This window comes from Cavenderia fasciculata (genome assembly GCF_000203815.1).
Source record: "Cavenderia fasciculata unplaced genomic scaffold Scf_ET2XIPL01COFD4-5, whole genome shotgun sequence".
Classification (NCBI taxonomy): domain Eukaryota; phylum Evosea; class Eumycetozoa; order Acytosteliales; family Cavenderiaceae; genus Cavenderia; species Cavenderia fasciculata.
The window spans coordinates 358,230-380,164 of record NW_004457695.1 but is presented as its reverse complement, the minus strand read 5'-3'; the positions used below and the strand labels follow the sequence as shown (position 1 = coordinate 380,164).

Sequence of the window (21,935 nt, the reverse complement as noted above, 5' to 3'; positions counted from 1 at the left end):
AATTATTTTTAATTCTGTCAACCAAAAATAATATTATTACAAATCGCGGACGAATAATAATATGATTTTTGGTTTTGAATTATTATCCAACACGAATTCGAATGAATGAGGACGAATATCATTGAATTATAAATGTAATCCGATGATGAACATCCCATTCCATGGAACTATGATTAATCAAGATCTACTTTCCCTTTGGTCCGATTATATTATTAATTAACCATTGCATCCATTGTTGGGGGGGTCGGTTTGTATTTGTTTTAATTTTTTCGATTTTTCAATTTTTTTTTTTTTCAAAAAAGACGAAAGAGCCACTCGTTTTTTTTTATAAACTATTGTTGTTTGATTTCGCTATTATAACACCCTCCCACCCATACTATACTATTTCTCGTTTTTATTTTATAACAATAACGATTAATTAGTTTGTTTGTTTGTTTATATATTATAATCAATCACATCAATCACATCTTCAATCTATCTACCTACGTTAACTATTTCACTTGCTTGGAATTGATTTTTTCTTTATATTTTCATAAACTTACATATACATATATAATACATAATGGTTCTCTATAACTTTAAATCAATTCAGGTTGTACCTGGATCAAGAGATTTTGTAGATGTTGTACTTTCAAAGACACAAAGAAAGACACCTACCGAAGTACATAAACAATACCATATCTCTAGAATCAGATCTTTTTACATGCGTAAAGTCAAGTTTACTCAACAATCATATCACGACAAGTTATCCCAAATCATTCAAGATTTCCCATTGTTAGATGTATGTAGTAAACCATAATATAGTATAAATCACATGATGTAGACAACGACGACGGACGACAAAGCTTGAAGCTGCAAAGGATACAACTTTTTTAAAAAAAAAAATATTTGTGTCTTTGTCGTCGATGTCCATCTCTCGCATGTAGGACGTGCACTTTGTGATTTTTCGAACAACCCAAACTTCTACTTGCTTTGCTTATTGTAATGAAAGACTAACAAACCTACCTTTCAATCAAACGTTATTATTTACTTATCATTTTTAGGACATTCATCCATTTTATGCAGATCTTGTAAATGTACTTTATGATAAGGATCATTACAAGTTGGCACTTGGTCAATTAAATACAGCACGTAATCTTATTGATAATATAGCAAAGGATTACTTGCGTCTTTTGAAATATGGTGACTCGTTATACCGTTGCAAGCAACTCAAGCGTGCCGCTTTGGGTCGTATGTGTACATTGATGTTGAAGCAAAACAGTTCACTCGCATATCTCGAGCAAGTACGTCAACATTTGGCTCGTCTTCCATCGATCGATCCAAACACCCGTACCTTGTTGATGTGCGGTTACCCCAACGTCGGCAAATCATCGTTTATGAACAAGATGACCCGTGCCAACGTCGACGTCCAACCATACGCCTTCACCACCAAATCATTGTTTGTTGGTCACACTGATTACAAATACAACATCTGGCAAGTCATCGATACCCCAGGTATCCTCGATCACCCACTCGAAGAACGTAACACCATCGAAATGCAATCCATCACTGCTCTTGCTCATCTCCATGCTGCCGTCCTCTTTTTAATCGATATTTCTGAACGTTGTGGTTATACTATTAAACAACAAGTATGTAACCCTAAAACAATCAAACACAATCAAACAAACATTCTCTCTCTCTCTCAATCATTTACTTACTTTTTTTTTCTTTCTTCTCTTTCTAGGTTGACTTATTTTTCAGTATCAAGGCATTGTTTTTAAATAAACCATTGATTGTAGTTATTAACAAGATTGATGTACGTAGACCAGAAGATGTGCCAGCCGACGACTGGGCATTGATCCAATCGTTGACCGACCCCGCCAAGGGAGGTGTTGGAGGCACCCAGATCCTGCCAATGAGCACCTTGACCGAAGAGGGTGTCTCCAAGGTAAAGGACGTTGCCTGCACCACATTGTTGGCCGACCGTATCGAAAAGAAGATGGCCTCGAGCAAGATCAGCAAGGACTTGCACCGTCTCCGTACCGCCCAACCCAAGCCACGTGACGAAAAGGTCCGTTCCGTCTTTATCCCCGAGTCGGTTGCCAACGCACGTCTCGCCGACCCAGACACTCTCAACAAGAACAAGGTCACATTGACTCCAGGCCAAATGGAGGTGCTCCAAGAAGAACAAGATGATCTCGAATACCAAAAGGGTATCATCCCCATCTTTGACATCAACCTCTGGAAGCGTAAGTACTTGCTCAAGGACGACTCGTGGAAATTCGACATTATTCCCGAAATCATGGACGGCCGTAACATTTCCGATTTCATCGACCCCGACATTCTCGAACGTCTCGACGAGCTCGAGCGTGAGGAGGAAGCCTTGATCGAAGAGCTCCGTGCCAACGGCGGCGACGCCTCGGACGAGTCGGACCTCGACGACGAGAACCAAGAGTTGCTCGACGAGATCCACGCCAGAAAGAGCGAGATCAAGATGGACCGTTTGCTCGGCAAGACCGGCAGACCCAAATTGACCCGTCAACACAAGGGCCTCGACAAGGACCACATGGAGCGCACCCTCACTCGTATGGGTGTCGAAGAGGAAGAGTTGGGCGACATCATGGACGATGTTGCCGACAAGTCTAGAGACCGTTCCAAGAGCCGTCGTCCATCCGAACGTTCGCTCTCGCGTCACGGTCGTAAGCGTGACCGTTCCGAGTCGCGTGGTGTCTCTGTCGAAGGTCGTGGTCTCTCTCTCAACCGTTCGCAATCCCGTGGTTCCTCGAAAACCCCAGCTCCAGTCGACGGAGAAGGTTATCGTGATCTTCCACAAAAGGAAGAGGCTGTTATGCTTGGCAAGGAAGGTATGCGTAAGAGAAACAAATTGGGTTACAAAGGTGAAGGTGATCATCATATTCCAAATCTTATGCCCAAACATTTGTTCGCTGGTAAAAGAGGTGCCGGTAAAACTGGTCGTAGATAAACAATTAATAATAACAATAACAATAATAATAATAATAATAATAATAATAATAATAATATTTTTCAAAACCTTAGAATTTTTTAATCAACCAACAATAACTACCAACAACCTCCTACTCTCCCCAAACAACACCAAACCACAAATCGTATTAATAATATTGTCCCATCATAATCATCATCTTTATAATCGTTTTAACTTAATAAATTTTAAATATAAAAAAAAATTAACAAATATATAAATGGATTGTTTGTACCATTATTTGATTTAGTATTATATATTTATTTGTTTACCGAAATTTCAATTCATTTTTTTTTCAATTGTGAGAAGTGTCCCCTGGGAAACAACTTGACTTCTCTCTCTCAATGAGATCATGCATGGTATTCGACAATCGATATCTTGATATTTATAATAATCGATCAATGTTAACTTTTAGGAACCGAAAATGAAAAGACGTTGTCCAACAACTTTTCAAACTCTTATGTAGTTTTTTTGAAAAATACTTTCTAAAAAGCACAATACAATACAATATACTTTCTTTTTTTGAGTATGAGGGGAATGAAATCAAGGTGATCTTGATCATGAGCAGGTGATCCATCAGGTCAATTCAATTGTAATGAACTCCATGTTAGTTGGTTGTGATGGATTTCCAGTCGCAATTCCTCAGGCGTTCGAGGTGGGAAAAAACAAAAAATTATGATGTGTGTTGAGTCACAATTGTTTTTCTCAACCACCAACTACCCTACTTTATTATCAGCGCAGCGAAAGTAGTAGTACTATTACAAAAAAAGAAAAGAGAGAAGAAGAAGAAGGAGGATTCTTACTCTAGAGAACAAAAGAGTGATCATCACACATTATATTATCATCTGTGTACCATTATATTATCAAAAGGGAAAGAGAGATAGATAGATAATCATCTCTCGAGATATTTACTACAACAACCTAAAAACAACAACACACACATACATACACACACCCTTACATTACTCGTAGCACAACAGGCAGAATAGGTACCTAAAACTAGACCAACTAATCAACTAATCAACCAACTAAACAATCAATCGTATACCAAGTACTCCTACAATTTAATTTATATAACTATAACTACCAACAACAACAAAAAAAGAAAGAAAGAAGAGAGATAATACTACTACTACTACAACTACTACAACTTTGTATCATTAACAACTCAACTCAAAAAAAGAAACAAAAGAAAGAAATAGATATAGATATAGATATAGTAATCAATCAATCAAATTTTATCTTATCTTATCTTTAACATAATAATCCCTTATCTTATCTATTTAAGATGGGAGGAATATGTGAGTCGGTTGAAAGACCAGACTTTTCTTGTTCATTCTGCAAGGCTTTGTTTACGCAGAGCTTTGATATTGCCGGTAATGGAGAAGCCAGTTTGGTGTTTAACGTATTGGTCGATACCATGGCAATTGGATACCTCTTTTCGGCACTCTATCTATTCTTTCGATTACAACGATCGTACAACTACATTATGGGCAGTAACATGGGAGACAGTGGAGCGAGTGCACGATCAACAAAACTTAGCAACTCTCAAAACAAAACTACATCCAACGAAAACAAAGACTATGTTCAAATCAACGTCCTACCAACAGGTGGTGAAAACTCTGCATTGTGGGATAAAAACACATCGATCACTATCAATCATCCCAAGATCCTCATGTCTACCTATTTCAAACATCTATTGTTTGTAGGTGGATGGTTGGCTGTTGAAGGACTTCTCCTACTCTTTCTACCACCCTCTTCAATTGTCTATCCCACCGCCGTCACTATTATTATGGCCGGTCACATCATCACTGACAATTGGGTACTCATTTTCATGGCAGGCAAAAAAGATGACGAATTCTCATCAAGACGTTCATTTTATATTTGTATTCTTCTCTATTTACTTTTAATGGCAACTCAATTGGCTGATGTTTTTGGTAGTCCAATGTGTAAAACTCCGTATGTCAAAGAAAACAAAAAAGAAACAAAAAGAAACAAAAAGAAAAACCAATTAATTAATTATAATACTTTTATTTTACTTAGATTTGAATGTCAATTATTTATGACAGAAGATCCATATACAGCATTATCAACCAATGTTGTATTTATGATTATTTATACGACTGTTTTATTGGTATCACTTCGACGTAGTATTGTACGTCCAACTGCAAGACTTTGGTTAGTCTTTTTGATGGCAGTCAACTTTTTAGCAGTCATTTCAAATATCCTTTTAATCTTTAAAATCGATTTTGCCTATTGTTTCCTTGCATTCTCAACCATACCCTATGCCCTGTTGTATGGATTCATGTTGTTTAGAACAGTTGGAAATGATTCAAATTTATTAAGAGCCAGAAGTGAATTTGAACCATTATTAACAAATTTCAGTAAGTCAAACAAAACAAATCAATAGATTGTCTTTTCTTTTTATTTCTCTCTAACTCTTTTTTTAAATTTCTTTAGGAGAATACCAAAATCTATTTGGTAAAGAATCAATATCATCTTTGGAAGGTACAAATGCATTACAAATGTCAGCATTTTATATTAAATTTACAGAGTTTAAATTTGGTGAAGTGATTGGTGGAGGGTATTTTGGAGAGGTAAAGAAAGCGATTTGGAAAGGTGCAGTGGTTGCTGTCAAGATGTTGCACAGAAACAGCTATCGTAACACTGAGAATACAGAAGACAATGTATTCTTTAAAGAGGTGGCTATACTTTCAATGTTGAGACACCCCAATGTACTCCAGTTTATGGGTGTCTGCTCAGAGGACGACAAGAACTGCATCGTCACAGAGTACATGGGTGGCGGCTCGCTCGACCGTTTCTTGACAGACCGACACTTTATCCTTGTTAGTCACCCGGAATTGGCGTGGCGTATCGCAACCGATGTTGCCAAGGGTATGTTTTACCTGCACGACTGGAAACCCAACCCCATCCTCCATCGCGATCTGTCGACCAAGAACATCTTGCTCGACGAGTCGTGTTCCCACGCCAAGGTGGCCGACTTTGGGTTGTCGCGCGAACAAGGGTTTGAGATGACCGCCTCGGTCGGCTTTCTACCGTTCCAAGCACCCGAGGTGTTTGTAGGCGAGTTGTACACGCCAAAAGCAGACGTCTACTCGTTTGGCATCCTCTTGTGGTGCATCATCACCGGCGAGTCTCCCACTCGCGACCTTCCACCCCTAAAGATGGCGCATATGGCCGCCTATGAGCACTACCGTCCGCCTATCCCCGCCCTCCAGAGCCCCATGTGGTTGCCATTGGCCAACCTCGTGCAAATGTGCTGGAAGGGCAACGCAGAGGAGCGTCCCACCTTTGGATTCATCCTCGACTTCCTCTCGGTCAATATGCCCAACTCGGCACCCACGCTTTTCCAAACCGCATTGTACACGACCCCTACATCATCCACCATCAACCTCCCATACGCCAACAACAACAACAACAACAACATTGGTATCAACTCGGCAGCCAACCTTTTTTCAAATAATAACAATACTCTCCCTTCACTCACCTTGTCGGCAACGGCTAATCATCAACGTCGTAATTCATCTTCTTCATCCGATGATGAAATATTTAATCAAAATGATTTCCATTATATAGGTGATTAAAACGATAACGAAAACAAGTCAAATCAAACAAAAAAAAACAACAAATCCTCAAAACGAGAATTGACCAACCATGTAGGATGGTTATTCTTTCACTTTCAATCATTTATATATATATATCCACCCCCAATTACACCACAACAAAAACGATATACCAAATCCTCTTTTTTGTAAATAACCTTTATAAATCAAACAATCAACTAAATCAATCCCTTTTTTTTCCAAACAACCTACCTATATGTTTAAACATCTCCCGCATATCATAAAAAGTTCAATTGTAATAATAAAATTGATAAAGATGTTTAAATCAAATTATAATTATACCAAAGTTGAAAGTTGGAATAGTCAGTATATATATATTGTACAAAAAATAATAATTATTTATTTAATTTTAAAAACGTTATCTACACTTTTTTAAATGGATGATGACTCGAGTGTCCTGTTCCTTGCCCACGACTGATTGGAATAATATTTAAAAATAATAAGGTGGTTTGTCCTGTCCTATGCCATGTTTAGGCTCTGTTGGCTTCTTCACAAGCATCAATCCAATCAGTATAAACATCGATTGGATCACTCAAATCATTAATTTGAGTTGAATAATTTGCATTACATTTTCTACATGTAGCTGTTCCAATACCATTTTCTCTTTTACTATATAAATAAATAAATAAATAAAGAAAGAAAGAAAAAAAGTATTTATTTGATTAATATCACATATGATTGAAATTGAAACATCGATTTTGAATGACTTACATGATACATTCTACACTTTGAGAATGGTCACAGAAAGGACAATCAAAGTACTTTGGGATCTTTCCTATGACCTTTTTCTTTGGAGGTGGTTTGGATGATTTTCTTTTACCCATTTTGTTTTAATATATTAGTTTTAGTTATATTGATTATGATTTAAATAGAAAAAGGGAGGGAAAATGAATTATATTATAATTATAATTATTATTGTATCTACTACAAATTTTTGTATGGCGGAATGTTTGCTTTTTATCTCTTCTATAATAGCTATAATCTATAGATTCCTCGTCTACTTTTTTACTTTTCTTTGCCAAGCCTATACAATTAGTACAACAACCAACTTCTTCTATCTCTCAGCTGAAACAACAATAAACTCAAAATTGCTCAAGTTGTTTGTAAATACACAACAACGACAACAAACAAAATATATCATAATATTTAATAAAAATAAATATTTAACATGCGAGAACAAGGACGAGAAAACAAAAAAAAAATAAAAATAATTCAAAAAAATTCGTAAAACAAAAAAAAAAAAAAACGGAAAAAATGTGCAGGTTCGACCTGGGGTTGCGAACTTGGAGAGAGAAGGAATATTTATTATGAATCTGTTGTTTTTTTTGGAGGGAATTATATTATTATAATATTTATAATTTATAATTTAAATAATGAAATCTAATAGCTTGATTCATTAATACTTGATATTCAGTTTCAGTGTATTGGTTGATTTTTTCGAGAGGGTCGGAGGAGGACTTGTTGGTGTAGAATCTAGTACCAAGATATTGATAAATGGAAGCCGATGTTGATGACCATAGTGTTTGTGTGTCAAATTGGGAACCGGACAATACCGATACACTGAAAGGTGCATCTAATGGTTCCAAACCTAAATGCTTCAAGTGTTGGTATTGGTTCATAAAGATGGTGTATCGATTGATGATACGGTCAATGTGATGTTGGAGTTGTTGGAAATGTTGTTGGTTTGAAATGTCACACGCAATAAATCGATGGTTAATGTTGGTGACTCTATACGTTATAAGATCTAATATAGTTTGGATGATATAGTTGATTGTCAAATGTAACTTTGTAAAATAGTTTGGTTTGTCAATGTTGTTGTTGATACTGATACTACTACGACGATCTATAATATCCTGACCGTAAAAGAGTTCCCAGAGATGATTAAATTGGGTGTCTGAAAGAGTCCAAGAATAGGCAATCAGGTGAGACGCAGTGTCAAAATGGATGAATCGATTGGTTGATGCTGCTACACGATCATCTAATGAAAAGTATTCGATTAAACGGTCAGCCAATTCATACTGGTCATTTGACAAGGCCATAGAGATTGATGACAGATAGTGCACGTAGTCTTGGTCAACATGTTTATTGCCAAATGGTTCCAAACTATCGAGATAATCATCTCTAGCATGTTTGGCGGATACAAAGTATTCCAAGATATATGATGCCGTTTCATAATGTTTTGCATCGATAAGATCTTGAAGAAATCCTTCGTTGGAAGTATTCCAAGATGGTTTGGGAAGAGGTCCAAGCTCGCCAAGAACCTCTTTTAAAGCAGTGAGGTCTTTTCCAGCACTGCAAATACAAGACAGATAGTATACAATAAGATCATACTCTATTTCCTTTTGGAGGTGGGTCAACATGGCCCTGGCAGCTATTGGATTGATCACCTTGTCAGAGTGAGGATTGATATTGAAATAGTCGGGATACTCTTTTACCATTGAGAATATGTATTCTACCACCTCTTGATTTGCATTTTCAAATAGTTCTGCATCGATTTGATACGAACTTGTCAAACTCGAACAATTCATCACCAATTTAAGAGTTTCAAGATCGTTGTTTCTTATTGCCTCACCTATTGCCTTTACATATTCCCTGTCATCCAAAACGACCTCTTCATCGTCACCTGACAATAAATATTCCAATACTTGTTTGATTGATAAAGACAACGATGGTGATGATTTGTTATCGTGAAGTTGTTCAATTGTATTGAAGAGGATGGATTTGTGACATAGGGATGGTGACTTTTTCAACAGGTCAATTGTCAAGATGGAAGGACAAATATCTAATGTATCATAGACAAATCCTTCAGTAGCCGGACCTGTTTGAGATGACCCAATCTCTTGCAAACACCAATCAATTGTAGGTTGGTGACCAATATAAAGAGCAACTCTGAGAATAGCAGACAACTCCCAAAATGCCTCCATTGATTTGGTTTGTTTTTGTTTCTCGATCAAATACTCTAAATAGCCAATCTTTTTAGATTGGTCATTTCCCAATGGCCACATATCCATTTTCTTTGTTCCATAATTAATCAAAAAAATGTATTGATACAATATGATAGTATCATCACTATCATCACCGTCATTGTTGATAGTATTGATCATATCATCAATACTACATAGATTGGGTAATGTCAAGTGTTCTCTATAGTTGTTTAATATCATTTTAATGGTTGGTTTGTAGGTTGGTGATAGTTGATATAAAGTAGTAGTGGATGAAGAGGATGAAGTGGAGGGAACAGGTCGTAACAACTTGATCAATAATGCTCTCATAGCTTGTGGAATTAAACGTATATTGATGACACCATTTTGAATAACATAATCCAACATATTCTTTTGGTCTTGGGCATTGGTGTTGTTTTTAAAAAAGCCATCGAAAATGATTGGTGATGGATAGTATGGATCTGGGTGTTGGGGATACAACTTCTTTACAAGTACCAAAGTGTCCAAATCAATATGAGATAATGCAACCGTGATTGCATATTGAGTAAATTCACCAATACTCTCTGATTTCAAAGATATTAAACCATCTTTGATATAATCTAATACTAATCTTGTAAATTGTAATGATGATTGTACAATCATCTGATTACTTCCATAAAAATGAGTTACTAAACAAAGAATGGTAGTATTTTCATTATTGGTAGTTTGTTGTTGTTGATATTGTTGATATCTTTCAACCAAATATTTAAAAATAATATGGTTTTGATTCTTTGCGGCAGTTGTTAAAAGGTCTTCAAAGAATGCTCGTACTCTTTGATTCTAGAAGATAGATAGAAAGAAATAAGAGGTCAAGTTAACAACTACAACCATTCATAAATATATGAACAAATTAATTCATTAATATACATACATCGTTCAACTCTGATGATTTAACATTGGGATCACAGTTATCAAGGATTGATAAGACTGAATTCAATACAGTGTCAAAGTGTTTGATAAACAAATCGGGTCTCTTAAAATTGATGTAATCAGTCAGACTAATCAACGCAGACTCCTTTCTTCTTGAATAGACTTTTAAAAGTGTATGAATATCATATACACCTTTGAATATCTTTTCTCTGAGTACAATGTTATTGATAATCTGTTTAAAGATTGTATCAATACTAGTAGTAGTAGAAGTAGAAGTAGTCATACTCTCTCTCTCTCTTATTCTTTGTAACTATTATAGATGAATGATGAATGAATGTGAAATACCATCAACTCAATGATGATAGTTGTTGGAAATGAAATGACATATTTGTTTCTGCTTTCATTCAAGAAACAAGATGGAAATTGAGACAACAAAAACAAAGTCGAGGTTTCAGCCGCTCGAAAATATATGTATACAAAAATAAATTTTTTGAAAAATAAAAAGTTCCCTCCTTTTTATAAAAGACACACTTTTAGTGTAGAGTAGATACTTTACTTCTACTACTTCTACTTTACATTAACTCTATTAATATTAGTAGACTCATTTATATTATATATATAGATAGAAGAATTGTTTGTTAAAAGATGAAAGTTATAAATTATTACCTGACTAATTTAGTTTGATGAAGCAATCAGATCGTGATTGGTTCATTCAACAAGAAATCAATCTATTGAAATACCGCCGATTGGAACAAGCAACCGCTGCAGAAACTCAATCTTTTCTTCAACAATATTCTGAATTTGGCTGGAACCCTGTATCAACTAAAGATATAAAGACTCTTTAAATTATTTGCGTAAGCTATGCACAAAAAAAAAGAAAAGAATATTAATATTAATATTTATTTATTGATGTTTAGAGAAAATCAAATACCTACAAATGAAATGACATATGTCGTCTATTGGAAACAAATGTTTTCGATTTTGACAAAGACTATTCCTACACGTTCCGTCATACCTATACCTATGGTCTTGAAGGAAAGGCTACCTCGTACTCCCTATGCCTGTCTCAAGATCAACAGAAAATATTACTTCTAAAATTTCAATGTATGTAGTAGAAAGTAGAAACAAACAAACAAACAAACAAATAAACAAAATATAATCAAATCATTATTGAATTGTGAGAAGTCAAAACAACAGCGCTGGGTTTTTCGCAAAACTCATATAAATTTGTGAGAGACCGCAAAATTCTCTCACACAGAGTGTTTTGATTTTTAACAATTAAATTAATTATTTATTATTTTTTTAATTTTAGGTTGCGTGTTCCTCGTGCAAACAAAGTATCTTTGTTATTATCGGGCGCAGAATGCATACGTGGTCAGTTGATTGGGTTTTGTGTTGAAACATTTGATTATACGAATATCTTTTGTCGTTATCGTCTCGCTTCAAACTTTGCATACCTATAGTGCCACTTCTTTGACAGGTCAAATGAGATTGTGCAACTCTGGTCACCTCTTGCAATTTGACAATCATCATCGTTGTGATAGTCAATACACCTATCTATCGAGGGCCCCAAAGACCCATAGTAAAGTGACAAAAGACTGCTTTCATTCTATTTCAAGGTTTCTAGATCACACTTGCAGTTTAGCCCAAAACTACGTAAGCACTGATATTTAATCAATGCAAGGTACCAACGTTGGTGGCGAGATGTTCAACCAACAAGTTTGTGTCAAGAATAATGGCTCTCTTAACATATCTTCAAAGAGCGAACAATGGAAAACTATTTAAACGGAGCACTCTTATTATCATCATTCAACATATACTATTATTCATTTATTTATTTCTTCTTTTCACAACAAAGTAATAGATAGAAATATATAATAATAATAATAATAATAATAATAATAATAATATTTGAGAATAATAATTAAATAATAATTAAAGAATGATAAATAGGAAGAGAACCATAACCTATTTATTCATAGCTTTATTGCTAATGACTAATATAGTCATTGGTCAACAAGATCCTTGTACAGCTATTGGAGACCTTGACTCTTACGAAGCTGGAATGTATGTAGTATATCAAAACTTTTTTGCATGGTCACTGCTATAGTATTATTTATTTATTTACAAATTCCTAAATATCCATGTATCTCTCTATATATATTTATAGTGCCTGGAATAAGATGGTAGACGCTGCGACTGGGGCACTTGGTAGTGCTGTTGGTGTTGTTGCTGGTGGAGCTGTTGGTGGAGCAGTTAGTGCTCTTGCTGGTCAGTTGGCCAAGATGTTTGACGTAAGGACAGACACGACTGAATTGCTTGCCAAGTATATCAAAGATACGATTGTCTATGCCATCGAATGTAATGATCTGATGACCATGCAAGTTGATCTCAAAGCCATTCTAGCCTCTTTTAAGGAATCATACTTTGTATGCATGGAGGCTGGCCCAAATGATATCCGAGTCAAATGTGGCGACCCGTCTGGCGAAAGGGACAAGAGTGCCTTTGCAACCTACTTTAGAAACCTTTATTTGTTCCCTCTCAAGAGCAAATTCTTTTTTGGAGTTTCCGATGAAACAAAATCGTTAAACGTCAAGGCCGCAGCTCTTCCATTGTTTGTCCAATACACCAACTTGTATCTCGGACTGCTTCGTGACCAAATTGCAGACGTCTATAAAATCGGTTACACCTATGAAGAAAAGAATTATCTCCAAAGTCTATTGGCCACCTTTGCTACCGATGCCAGCAACCATGTCAACGATATCTACTCGAGATATACGGCCACTCTCAACAATGCCGCCACTCTTCCAGTCGACGAGTACAACAAGGTTGCTCAGTATGTCATTATGATGGCACTTGGTGTTCACGACCAAGCCTACTACTGGAATTACTTGGATCCTATCAAGTACCCCTACGGTGCACCACCAAGACCAATCAAGACCATGTATTCTCCTCTTGTCGGTAAACTCCAAACGTATTCTGTTTATCAAGTTAGTAGTGCAAGTATGTTTCGCGAATAGTATAGATACAAACCATCAATCCGATTACCATCTACTAATCCATGTAATTACTCTTCTCTCTTGTATTTTTTAGATGAAGGTACAGTACCATCTGGTATGAGTTTCCCAAACCCTTTAAAAGCCAACACTAATCCATGTATGGCCACTCGAATGCCATCGGTCGGCCAAATCAAAGTGTATGACCAACACCAATACATTACCATCACTCACAACTATGTCGATGGTGTCACTGGCTTGCGATTCATTCAAAATGTACCACCCTTTACGTCGGCCTTGGCTGGGTTTGATGAAGTCACAGGTGATACTGTTGTTCTTGCAGGCACAGTCGTCTATTACAAGCCAGACTATATCAATTCAGTCACCACCTACTATGGCGACTACATTAATCGTGTCTCGTTCAACTCTTCCAAAGGTTTCGTCAGCCAAGCTATCGGTGACACTAAAACGAGTCCATCTACTGTCACAACGACCTATGGTGACGGGTATTACCTCTCTGGTGCCTGTGTAGGATCGAGATACATTGGTAATGTTTTACAGGATGGAGCAACCCTTACTTCAAACAGTCAAGCTGCCAGCTCGATCATCTACCTCTTCTCGACTGTTCCTATCCCTTCCAAACCAAAGATCCCAGTCATCATCTACAAATACCACCAAGCACTTTCCTGGATGAGCATGTCGGCCAGGCTAAGTATTTATCGAGATCCTCAAAGTCCTGAGCTTGTGGGCCAAGTGTTTGGAGCATTCACCTACAACTCTGGTGACACTTCCACTTCAACTGTCTATCAATTCTCATCAAAGACTGCTACCCCCGGACAAACCATCTACCAATATCACATTGGTTCCAACCCAACGGCCATTGATGGTACTCTGTTTACCGAGGATGGTCCAGTATTCAATGTCTTCACCACTGCTGCGGCCGACAGAACTCCCATTTATCGCCATGCTTCGACCGTTGGATACTTCCAGGCCATGTCACACGAACACTACATCCCAGGATTTGTCAACCAAGGTATCGCATGGTACAGTGTCACTTCTGCCGTCAACACCGATGCTCACACAAAGGGTCCTGAAGACAATGTATTCAAACAACTCAAGAACAATTTCTACAACAATCTCTGTTTGTCAGCCAGTGCCACCACGGGCAAGCCATCGTTGAGAAGCTGTGACCACACCAATGGTCTTCAAATTTGGAGATTTACTCTCAGACCAACGGCTCGTATGCTCACCAATACTCTGACAAAGTTGCACCTCCATCAAAGTTTGGACAACACTATTCTTGCAGATTTTTCCAACGACCAATCTTATCACAAGTTCATTTACACCGCGTCCTCGAGCAACCAATTCACTATCAAAAATACCAACTCTGGTAAATGTCTCTCTGCACCCTCAACATGCTTCTTCACTGACGGTAATGGATACCGTTATGATTTGTCGCCACTCTCATCTGCTGCCTACAATGTATCGCTGACATCCAACTATGATACCGATAATAACAACTATCGTATGTTTTTCAGTGTCTGCAATGCTTCCCCACCAAGTTGTAACGATGCCACCCTCCAATCTTGTCAATACTCACCCAAATCTGGAGCTATCTTTGCAACTGGTGTTTCGTCGACTCAAAACCTCGTCACGATTGGTAGCGGTCTTGGCAAAGGAATCAATCTTAGATACACGCAATCCACTCGTACCTTTATCACCAAGTTCCAATGTGCCGCCACTGCCACTCCATTTACTTGTACCGAATCACCAGCACAAACCTATACATGCACCATCTCTCATCCAAGTGCATGTGGATCAAAGGATCTATCCAATGAAATTGCAGCTGATCTCCCCTATGTCACTTGTGACTCTACCGATCAGAAACAACTATGGAGTGTCCCAACACCAACAGCTTCAGTGCACACCGATAAAGCAATTGGATTTGAACTTGGTGCGTTGATGGATTATAATGAAGTGTTTGGTCCAAACACCATTTATTCGTCTGTATTCCCCAACTATCAACTAAATGCTAATGGTGGCGTTAGTGCTGGTTTGACTCTCGGCCAGGGCAACTTCAAGTTATTCCGCAGTGACTCTGGTATGATTTGGACATCAAATGAGGCTGTTGATAGTAAGCTAACCTACATGGCCACTCTCCAAGGTGATGGTAATCTATGTATTGCTCCAATTATGTCTGGGGCCGCCACATACTGTACCTACACTCAAAATCTTGGTGCAACTATGGTCAATATCCTTCAACCAGGTGCCTATGGCAGAGAATGGGGTATTGTCATGACCAACGCAGCCGGCAAGATGGTATGGGGCAGATTCGGAGCTGCTCAATCCAACCGTATCGCTCTCATCCCAGGTAGTTTCCTCGATACCTTGGATCCAAACAACCGTGAAATCAAGTCGGGTCAATTCATCACCAATGGAAGAGACTATCTCTCTGCATCTCTCGAGGTCTCGGATATGACCATGACCATCTATTTTACCAATAGAAGTCCTCGATCGTCCAACCCATTCACCCAATGGCGTGTAGACTATAGAAACTCCAATTATGTAACAGCGGCACTAGAAGTAACCACCAAGGGTGCTTGTATCCACGGAGTTAATGCAGCTGGTTCTAAAAGTTTAGGTTGGTGTATTGATGGTGCCAACACCAATGATTATCCAACAATGAGGTAATTATAATTATAATTTTATCCAACTTATATTCTCCCTTTTCAATTAATTAAAACTAACTCTATCTATCTCTACCTTAGATACCTTCAAATCCCTCCACCAGGATCTCACTCTGAAAATGAAGGTGAAACAGCAGTTGTTTATCGTACGGCAACTGGTGCAGTCGTTTGGGGTAAATTCAAGGTGTCTGGTCTATATGACAACTATTCATTGTACCCAACTGAAAAGACCGATAATTTCATGGGCTCCTCTTTCTTGTTTGCCTCTTATGGCCAACTCAGCTATACCCTCACAAATCTAAAGACCAACCAAGTCCTTTCCCAATCCCCAGCTAGTAGACAGCGATGCAGAAAGGGATGGCAATCCAACGGTATATTTGAAGTTATCTACTCTTATAACATCAATGATTGTTCCTATGGTCAATGGGATGCTCTTGTCTATGGTAACAGCAAACCAGGCAGAGGTAATCGTTTTATTATGGTTGCATCAATGCCTGAAATGGTCCTTGTCGATGGAGTAGATCGTTATCTCGAAGGTACCTCTTATTCAACCCTTTAAAAAAAAAATAATAATAATTAATAATACAACACATTCATGATAACAATAATAATAATATCATCAACACAAAAAAAAAAACAAGCACACCAACAATTAATAAATAAATAAATAAATAAATAAATAAATCTTTTTTAAGCATCCATGACCATGATGAAACTATTTGAGCTTTTATTTACCCATCTTCTTTGAAAATAGTTAGAGGTGCGTGTGAAGATGTTAGAGTTTGAAGGTTAATAGACCTTTGTACGAAATCACTTACCATTATTACTCTCTTTAAACTGATCGATTGTTGGAAATGGCATAACTACTTTTCAAGAAACAAGATGCCCGATGTGCACTCATGGTCAAAGTTTCAACCTTTGCGTGGTTCGCAAAAAATTTGAAAAAGTTCCCTCCTTTTTTTTATATAATTACACACTTTCAGGGTTCGAGAAAATACTTCTACTACTTTACTTTAACTCTATTAATATTAGTAGACTAATTTATATATATATATAGATAGATAGATTGTTTGTTAAAAGAAGATGCAAGTTATAAAGAAACCTAAATTACAACAACCAGTTCAATTACAAGATAGAGATTATAGATACAAGTTATCGTTGTATTGTAGTCCACCATCACTCGACCACATCAATGCATCTCAAATAGAACATATGTGTCTAAGTAGATTACAGTGTATTGTATTATTACTTTCAAACTATTCACATACTTAAGTTAGTTACTAATCTATCTATCTATATTTATTAGTATTAAAGACAATATCAGATGCAAAGACAAATATATCAGGTAATAATAAATTAGAGTTTGATGAAGCAATGAGATCGGGATTGGTAGAGTTTATCAATCAAAGTGAAGAGTTGTATCAATATAAAGATGAATGTTCACACTTTTTGTTACGTTTGGCAATGTGTACATCGGACGATCGTGATTGGTTCATTCAACAAGAAATCAATCTATTGAAATACCGATTGGAACAAGCAACCGCTGCAGAAACTCAATCTTTTCTTCAACAATATTCTGAATTTGGCTGGAACCCAGTATCAACTGAAGAATTTGATCAATATAAAGACAGTTTAAATTATATTTATGTATGTAATTAAAAAAAAAGAATGAAAAGAAACAAAGACAAGAAAAGACAAAGACAGCAGGAAATATTAATATGTATTTGTTTATTTTGTTTGTTTTGTTTGATTGTTTAGAGAAAATCAAAAGCAAATTTAAATATAAAACCATTTGGAAATGATACATTTATAAAGATTGCATTTCAAGAAGTACCTTATTTGGTGATGAGAAAAAAGGTTGTAGTTCAAAAGGGTGTGGCGTATATTCTACGTAGTGATATTGCTGATGTCGTAGCAGAGACGTATCGTTCATACTTGCAATTTACATTGGATGCTGTTAGAGAGGAAAAGGAACGATTAAAGATGCAGTTCCCAGACATTTACGATTTCTTTGCCACATTACCTAAATGCAACAATCCACTTGGTAATGCGACCACCAAGGTACAGGGTAGAGTGGGACCTCTTGAAATTGCACCACTCTCCAAGACATCGTTCCCATTGTGTATGCGTGTCATGCACGATACACTCGTTCAAACTGGTAAACTCAAGCATGAAGGTCGTCTCCAATTCTCCACCTTTCTCAAGGGTATTGGGTTTGTCTATGAAGATGCCATCGTCTATTGGAAACAAATGTTTTCGAAAAAGGTGTCTGGTGCCGATTTTGACAAAGACTATTCCTACACGTTCCGTCATACCTATGGTCTTGAAGGAAAGGCTACCTCGTACTCTCCCTATGCCTGTCTCAAGATCCAACAGAAAATACCAAATGCAATTGAACAAGTTCATGGATGTCCCTATATGTGGGAGTCTGACAAACTTCAACAAAAATTACAATCTTTAAATATTGATCAATTTGTCATTGAAGATATGTTGGTTACTTCTAAAATTTCAATGAATGTAAGTAAACAAACAAACAAAATATTATCAAATCAAATCAAATCATTATTGAATTAATTTATTTATTATTTTTTATTTATTATTTTAAGGTTGCATGTGGAAAACATTTTGCTTTTCTTCATCCAAAGAATAGAACCAATTTTACAGTTGTTAATCATCCAAATCAATTTTATGAACAATCACGTTCCCATTATAGATACCTTGAGAGTTTAGACAAAGTAGATAATAATAATAATAATAATAATAATAATAATGATAGTCAACAGCAACAATAACCAGACAATAGACAATAATAGGAACACATATTGGTCACTAGTTACTAATTAGTCCAAGTTGTTCACATTCCCAAATCCCAAATCCAAATCAATGCATTATAATTAAAATTAGAATTTCATGATGGTTTGACTCATTCATTTAGAGGTCAGATAATCAAAGTTATTCATCACACACACCAAACAAATGAACAAACCGACAATTATTTGTATATATAAACCTATGTATATATAAATAGATATCCCAACAACGTATCTACTCTATTTTAGAACATACTTCCTTTTTTATTCTATTTTTTTTATTTAAAGGAAAATAATTCCAATTTTAATTATGGTTATGACAGTTATTTTCATCATAGTTATCCATCTAGTTGGCTGCCCTACTCTAGGTTCAAACCTCCCTCTCTTTTTTTCACTCCACCACCCCTACTCTCACCCATTTTAAAACAACTTGACCCTTATTGGCTACTACTACTACTACTATCATATCAAATATATATTTAATTGTATGTACCATTGTTAATTGTATGATCATTGTGATGATGATGAAAAGCTTAAACCTTTTTTGATTCAATCAAAAAGTATACTTTTTATATTTTATTGTCAAATTCAACAACTAAACAACCAACAATGGACAAGAATGTATTTATTGCCATAACCGACACATCCCATTTGATCATTATTTCATCATCACCACTACCAATAATTACCAAAAAAGGAAATGCAATGATGAATGATCATCTATCTCCCTCCCATCGCATATCTATATCTATAACCTCCTACAGGTTAGTAGCTACCCACCAACCCACTGAGTGATATAATTGCTATGCCTACTACAATATCGAATATTTTCTTCTCTCCTTTGGTCTGGTCGTCATCACTCACCTCACCTTTTCATCATACTTTTTCAAATCCGACAGTCATCACTCACTCACTCACCTACCCTTACCTCGCTCCCTACAATACGATTTAATATTTTTGTGGGTGATAGTGATGTTTATAAATCAAACACACACATTGTGTGATATGTACATTGTTGGAAGAGTATATAAATAGTCTTTTCTATGTTATAAATTTCATCATACATATATAATAATACAACTATTGATTTATATAAAGTCATATCTGATTTCCAACATAAACATATTGTTGTTGTTGTTGTTGTTGTTGTTGTTTGCGATATATATTTATATCTCCTGTCATTCCACTACTTGTACTAGTGGGTAGGGAGAATTGACGGTCAATCAATCAATCAATAAATCAATCAATCAATCAATCAAATCAATCTATACTCCTCCCGCTGAAAACGATGGTGCTTGATCCCCCACCACTTTCACCTTTCTTGGTGTTTCCATCATCATCATCATCCCTCTTTTTGAATGCCTTCACACCATACCAAGGTAAAATCACCATCATCAATGGGCAGGTGAAGGAAAGAAGGAAGGAAGGTAGTTAGATTAATTAATTAGGGGGTTGGCTACCATTCCTCCACTCCTAGCAGTGAACATCAATAAAAAAAAAACAAACAAACAAAACAATCATCCCTCATAATCAAACAAACAAACAACAAATATTATTATTAATATTGGTAGTAGTAGGTGAGGTTTATATTAATAATTATCCACAACAAGAAAAACAACAACTCAAAGTACTTTGTTGATAAAAAACAGTAAATGGTACATTATCATAAAATTTTATAAACAACCATTCCAACAACATCCAATAGTATCGCTGTTTATTTTTATCCATCAAACGAGGAATCAAAGTTAACCAACTCCAAACCAATTAATTAATTGATAATAGATTTAAACTCCAATCAAAAAACAACCATCTCTTCTTCTTTCGAATAATAATAATTATCTGTCCTGAGGTATTCGTATTTTTTTTGGAACCTGGAAACCTCAAAGTCAAAGGTAAGAAAAGAAATACATTCTCAAAAAAGAAAAAGAAACAAATAGGAGCTGTCCTATTCAATCATCACTCATATTGTGTATAAAAGTATATACATATTGTGTGTCCTCCAAATAATCATTCACGAGTAGAACAATACAATACTCTATATATATCATTTCAAATCTCAATCTAATATCTAAAAGTGGACGAGTTAACATTACCAATTCCCTTAAAAAGTAATGATATTATTTTTTTTGGGGACGGGTCAGGACACATTAATTTCCTGACGAGACTGTTTCCAATCACTACTACCCCCGTTCTTATCTTTTGACATGACCTGCCACTCACTCTTTTTCCTGTTTACTTTTTATTTGAACACCACTCACTACCCCCCATCTCAATTGACTGACTGACTGGCTGGCTAACCCACACACCCATCCACCCACCCACCCACGATCATGATTTCACAATTGTCAGTCAAATCGAATCCACACATTACATCATCATCATCACCGTCACCTTAACCATCCACTTACTTATCCCTACACGACTTTCAACAAATACAACTTCCAATCCACCTCATCCTTGCGGTGTGTTTGTTTTATGACAACAAACGTGCACGACGTTATTTTATGTAATGTTGTATAAAGTCAACCATTACACCTTTTGTTTAGTAATATACGACTCAACCATTACCAAAATAACCAAACCAATAACATACATAATAAAAGAGAAAGAAAGAAAGAAGAGAGTGAGAGAAAAGAGAAGAGAAAGGTGCGAATGATAGAAAATAGGAAAACAAAGAAATAGAACTTTTTTTAGGCATGTGCACTCTTTCAGGATCAAATTCCATTAATTTTGTTGAAATGGATCATCCTTCCATCAATCCATCCAAATCATATTTACTTGCTTGCTCAATATTATTGTTGGGCTTTCATTTTTTAATTTAATTTTTTTTGACTGGCTTGTAAATCTTGCCAGATAATCAACCTTCAAAAATGAACTTGGTTGACACCATCAAAAACATTTCAAATCTTAGATCCATATGGATGGATGGAGGATGTGAGAGCAGATGAGTTGTAAAAGAAAAAAAGC

General features: G+C 36.2%; 9 protein-coding genes across 9 annotated transcripts; 7 read left to right on the top strand and 2 right to left on the bottom strand.

Annotated features, from left to right (window-relative positions):
- Positions 1 to 562: 562 nt before the first annotated feature.
- Positions 563 to 2,962, top strand: nog1 (nucleolar GTP-binding protein 1; the record flags this gene model as incomplete). The annotated part of the gene is made up of 3 exons (XM_004355162.1): positions 563 to 781; positions 1,044 to 1,628; positions 1,724 to 2,962. The coding sequence occupies 3 exons, from the start codon at positions 563 to 565 to the stop codon at positions 2,960 to 2,962; spliced, it is 2,043 nt and encodes a 680-aa protein (XP_004355214.1).
- Positions 2,963 to 4,268: 1,306 nt separating this feature from the next.
- On the top strand, positions 4,269 to 6,188 carry DFA_07717 (putative transmembrane protein; the record flags this gene model as incomplete). Its single annotated transcript, XM_004355161.1, has 4 exons — positions 4,269 to 4,939; positions 5,024 to 5,364; positions 5,441 to 5,875; positions 6,166 to 6,188. 4 exons carry the CDS (start codon positions 4,269 to 4,271, stop codon positions 6,186 to 6,188), a joined length of 1,470 nt encoding a protein of 489 aa, XP_004355213.1.
- Positions 6,189 to 6,324: 136 nt separating this feature from the next.
- Positions 6,325 to 6,585, top strand: DFA_07716 (uncharacterized protein; the record flags this gene model as incomplete). Its single annotated transcript, XM_004355160.1, has 1 exon — positions 6,325 to 6,585. One exon carries the CDS (start codon positions 6,325 to 6,327, stop codon positions 6,583 to 6,585), a length of 261 nt encoding a protein of 86 aa, XP_004355212.1.
- Positions 6,586 to 7,094: 509 nt separating this feature from the next.
- On the bottom strand, positions 7,095 to 7,448 carry elof1 (elongation factor 1; the record flags this gene model as incomplete). The annotated part of the gene is made up of 2 exons (XM_004355159.1): positions 7,095 to 7,233; positions 7,336 to 7,448. 2 exons carry the CDS (start codon positions 7,446 to 7,448, stop codon positions 7,095 to 7,097), a joined length of 252 nt encoding a protein of 83 aa, XP_004355211.1.
- A 528-nt stretch (positions 7,449 to 7,976) lies between these two features.
- DFA_07714 (uncharacterized protein) lies at positions 7,977 to 10,758 on the bottom strand (the record flags this gene model as incomplete). Its single annotated transcript, XM_004355158.1, has 2 exons — positions 7,977 to 10,385; positions 10,477 to 10,758. 2 exons carry the CDS (start codon positions 10,756 to 10,758, stop codon positions 7,977 to 7,979), a joined length of 2,691 nt encoding a protein of 896 aa, XP_004355210.1.
- A 400-nt stretch (positions 10,759 to 11,158) lies between these two features.
- DFA_07713 (uncharacterized protein) lies at positions 11,159 to 11,320 on the top strand (the record flags this gene model as incomplete). The annotated part of the gene is made up of 1 exon (XM_004355157.1): positions 11,159 to 11,320. The coding sequence occupies one exon, from the start codon at positions 11,159 to 11,161 to the stop codon at positions 11,318 to 11,320; it is 162 nt and encodes a 53-aa protein (XP_004355209.1).
- A 212-nt stretch (positions 11,321 to 11,532) lies between these two features.
- DFA_07712 (uncharacterized protein) lies at positions 11,533 to 11,938 on the top strand (the record flags this gene model as incomplete). Its single annotated transcript, XM_004355156.1, has 2 exons — positions 11,533 to 11,579; positions 11,788 to 11,938. The coding sequence occupies 2 exons, from the start codon at positions 11,533 to 11,535 to the stop codon at positions 11,936 to 11,938; spliced, it is 198 nt and encodes a 65-aa protein (XP_004355208.1).
- Positions 11,939 to 12,417: 479 nt separating this feature from the next.
- On the top strand, positions 12,418 to 16,717 carry DFA_07711 (uncharacterized protein; the record flags this gene model as incomplete). Its single annotated transcript, XM_004355155.1, has 4 exons — positions 12,418 to 12,542; positions 12,646 to 13,478; positions 13,569 to 16,158; positions 16,240 to 16,717. The coding sequence occupies 4 exons, from the start codon at positions 12,418 to 12,420 to the stop codon at positions 16,715 to 16,717; spliced, it is 4,026 nt and encodes a 1,341-aa protein (XP_004355207.1).
- Positions 16,718 to 17,241: 524 nt separating this feature from the next.
- Positions 17,242 to 18,950, top strand: polA3 (DNA polymerase alpha primase subunit; the record flags this gene model as incomplete). Its single annotated transcript, XM_004355154.1, has 5 exons — positions 17,242 to 17,380; positions 17,465 to 17,805; positions 17,826 to 17,878; positions 17,919 to 18,675; positions 18,765 to 18,950. 5 exons carry the CDS (start codon positions 17,242 to 17,244, stop codon positions 18,948 to 18,950), a joined length of 1,476 nt encoding a protein of 491 aa, XP_004355206.1.
- Positions 18,951 to 21,935: the final 2,985 nt, after the last annotated feature.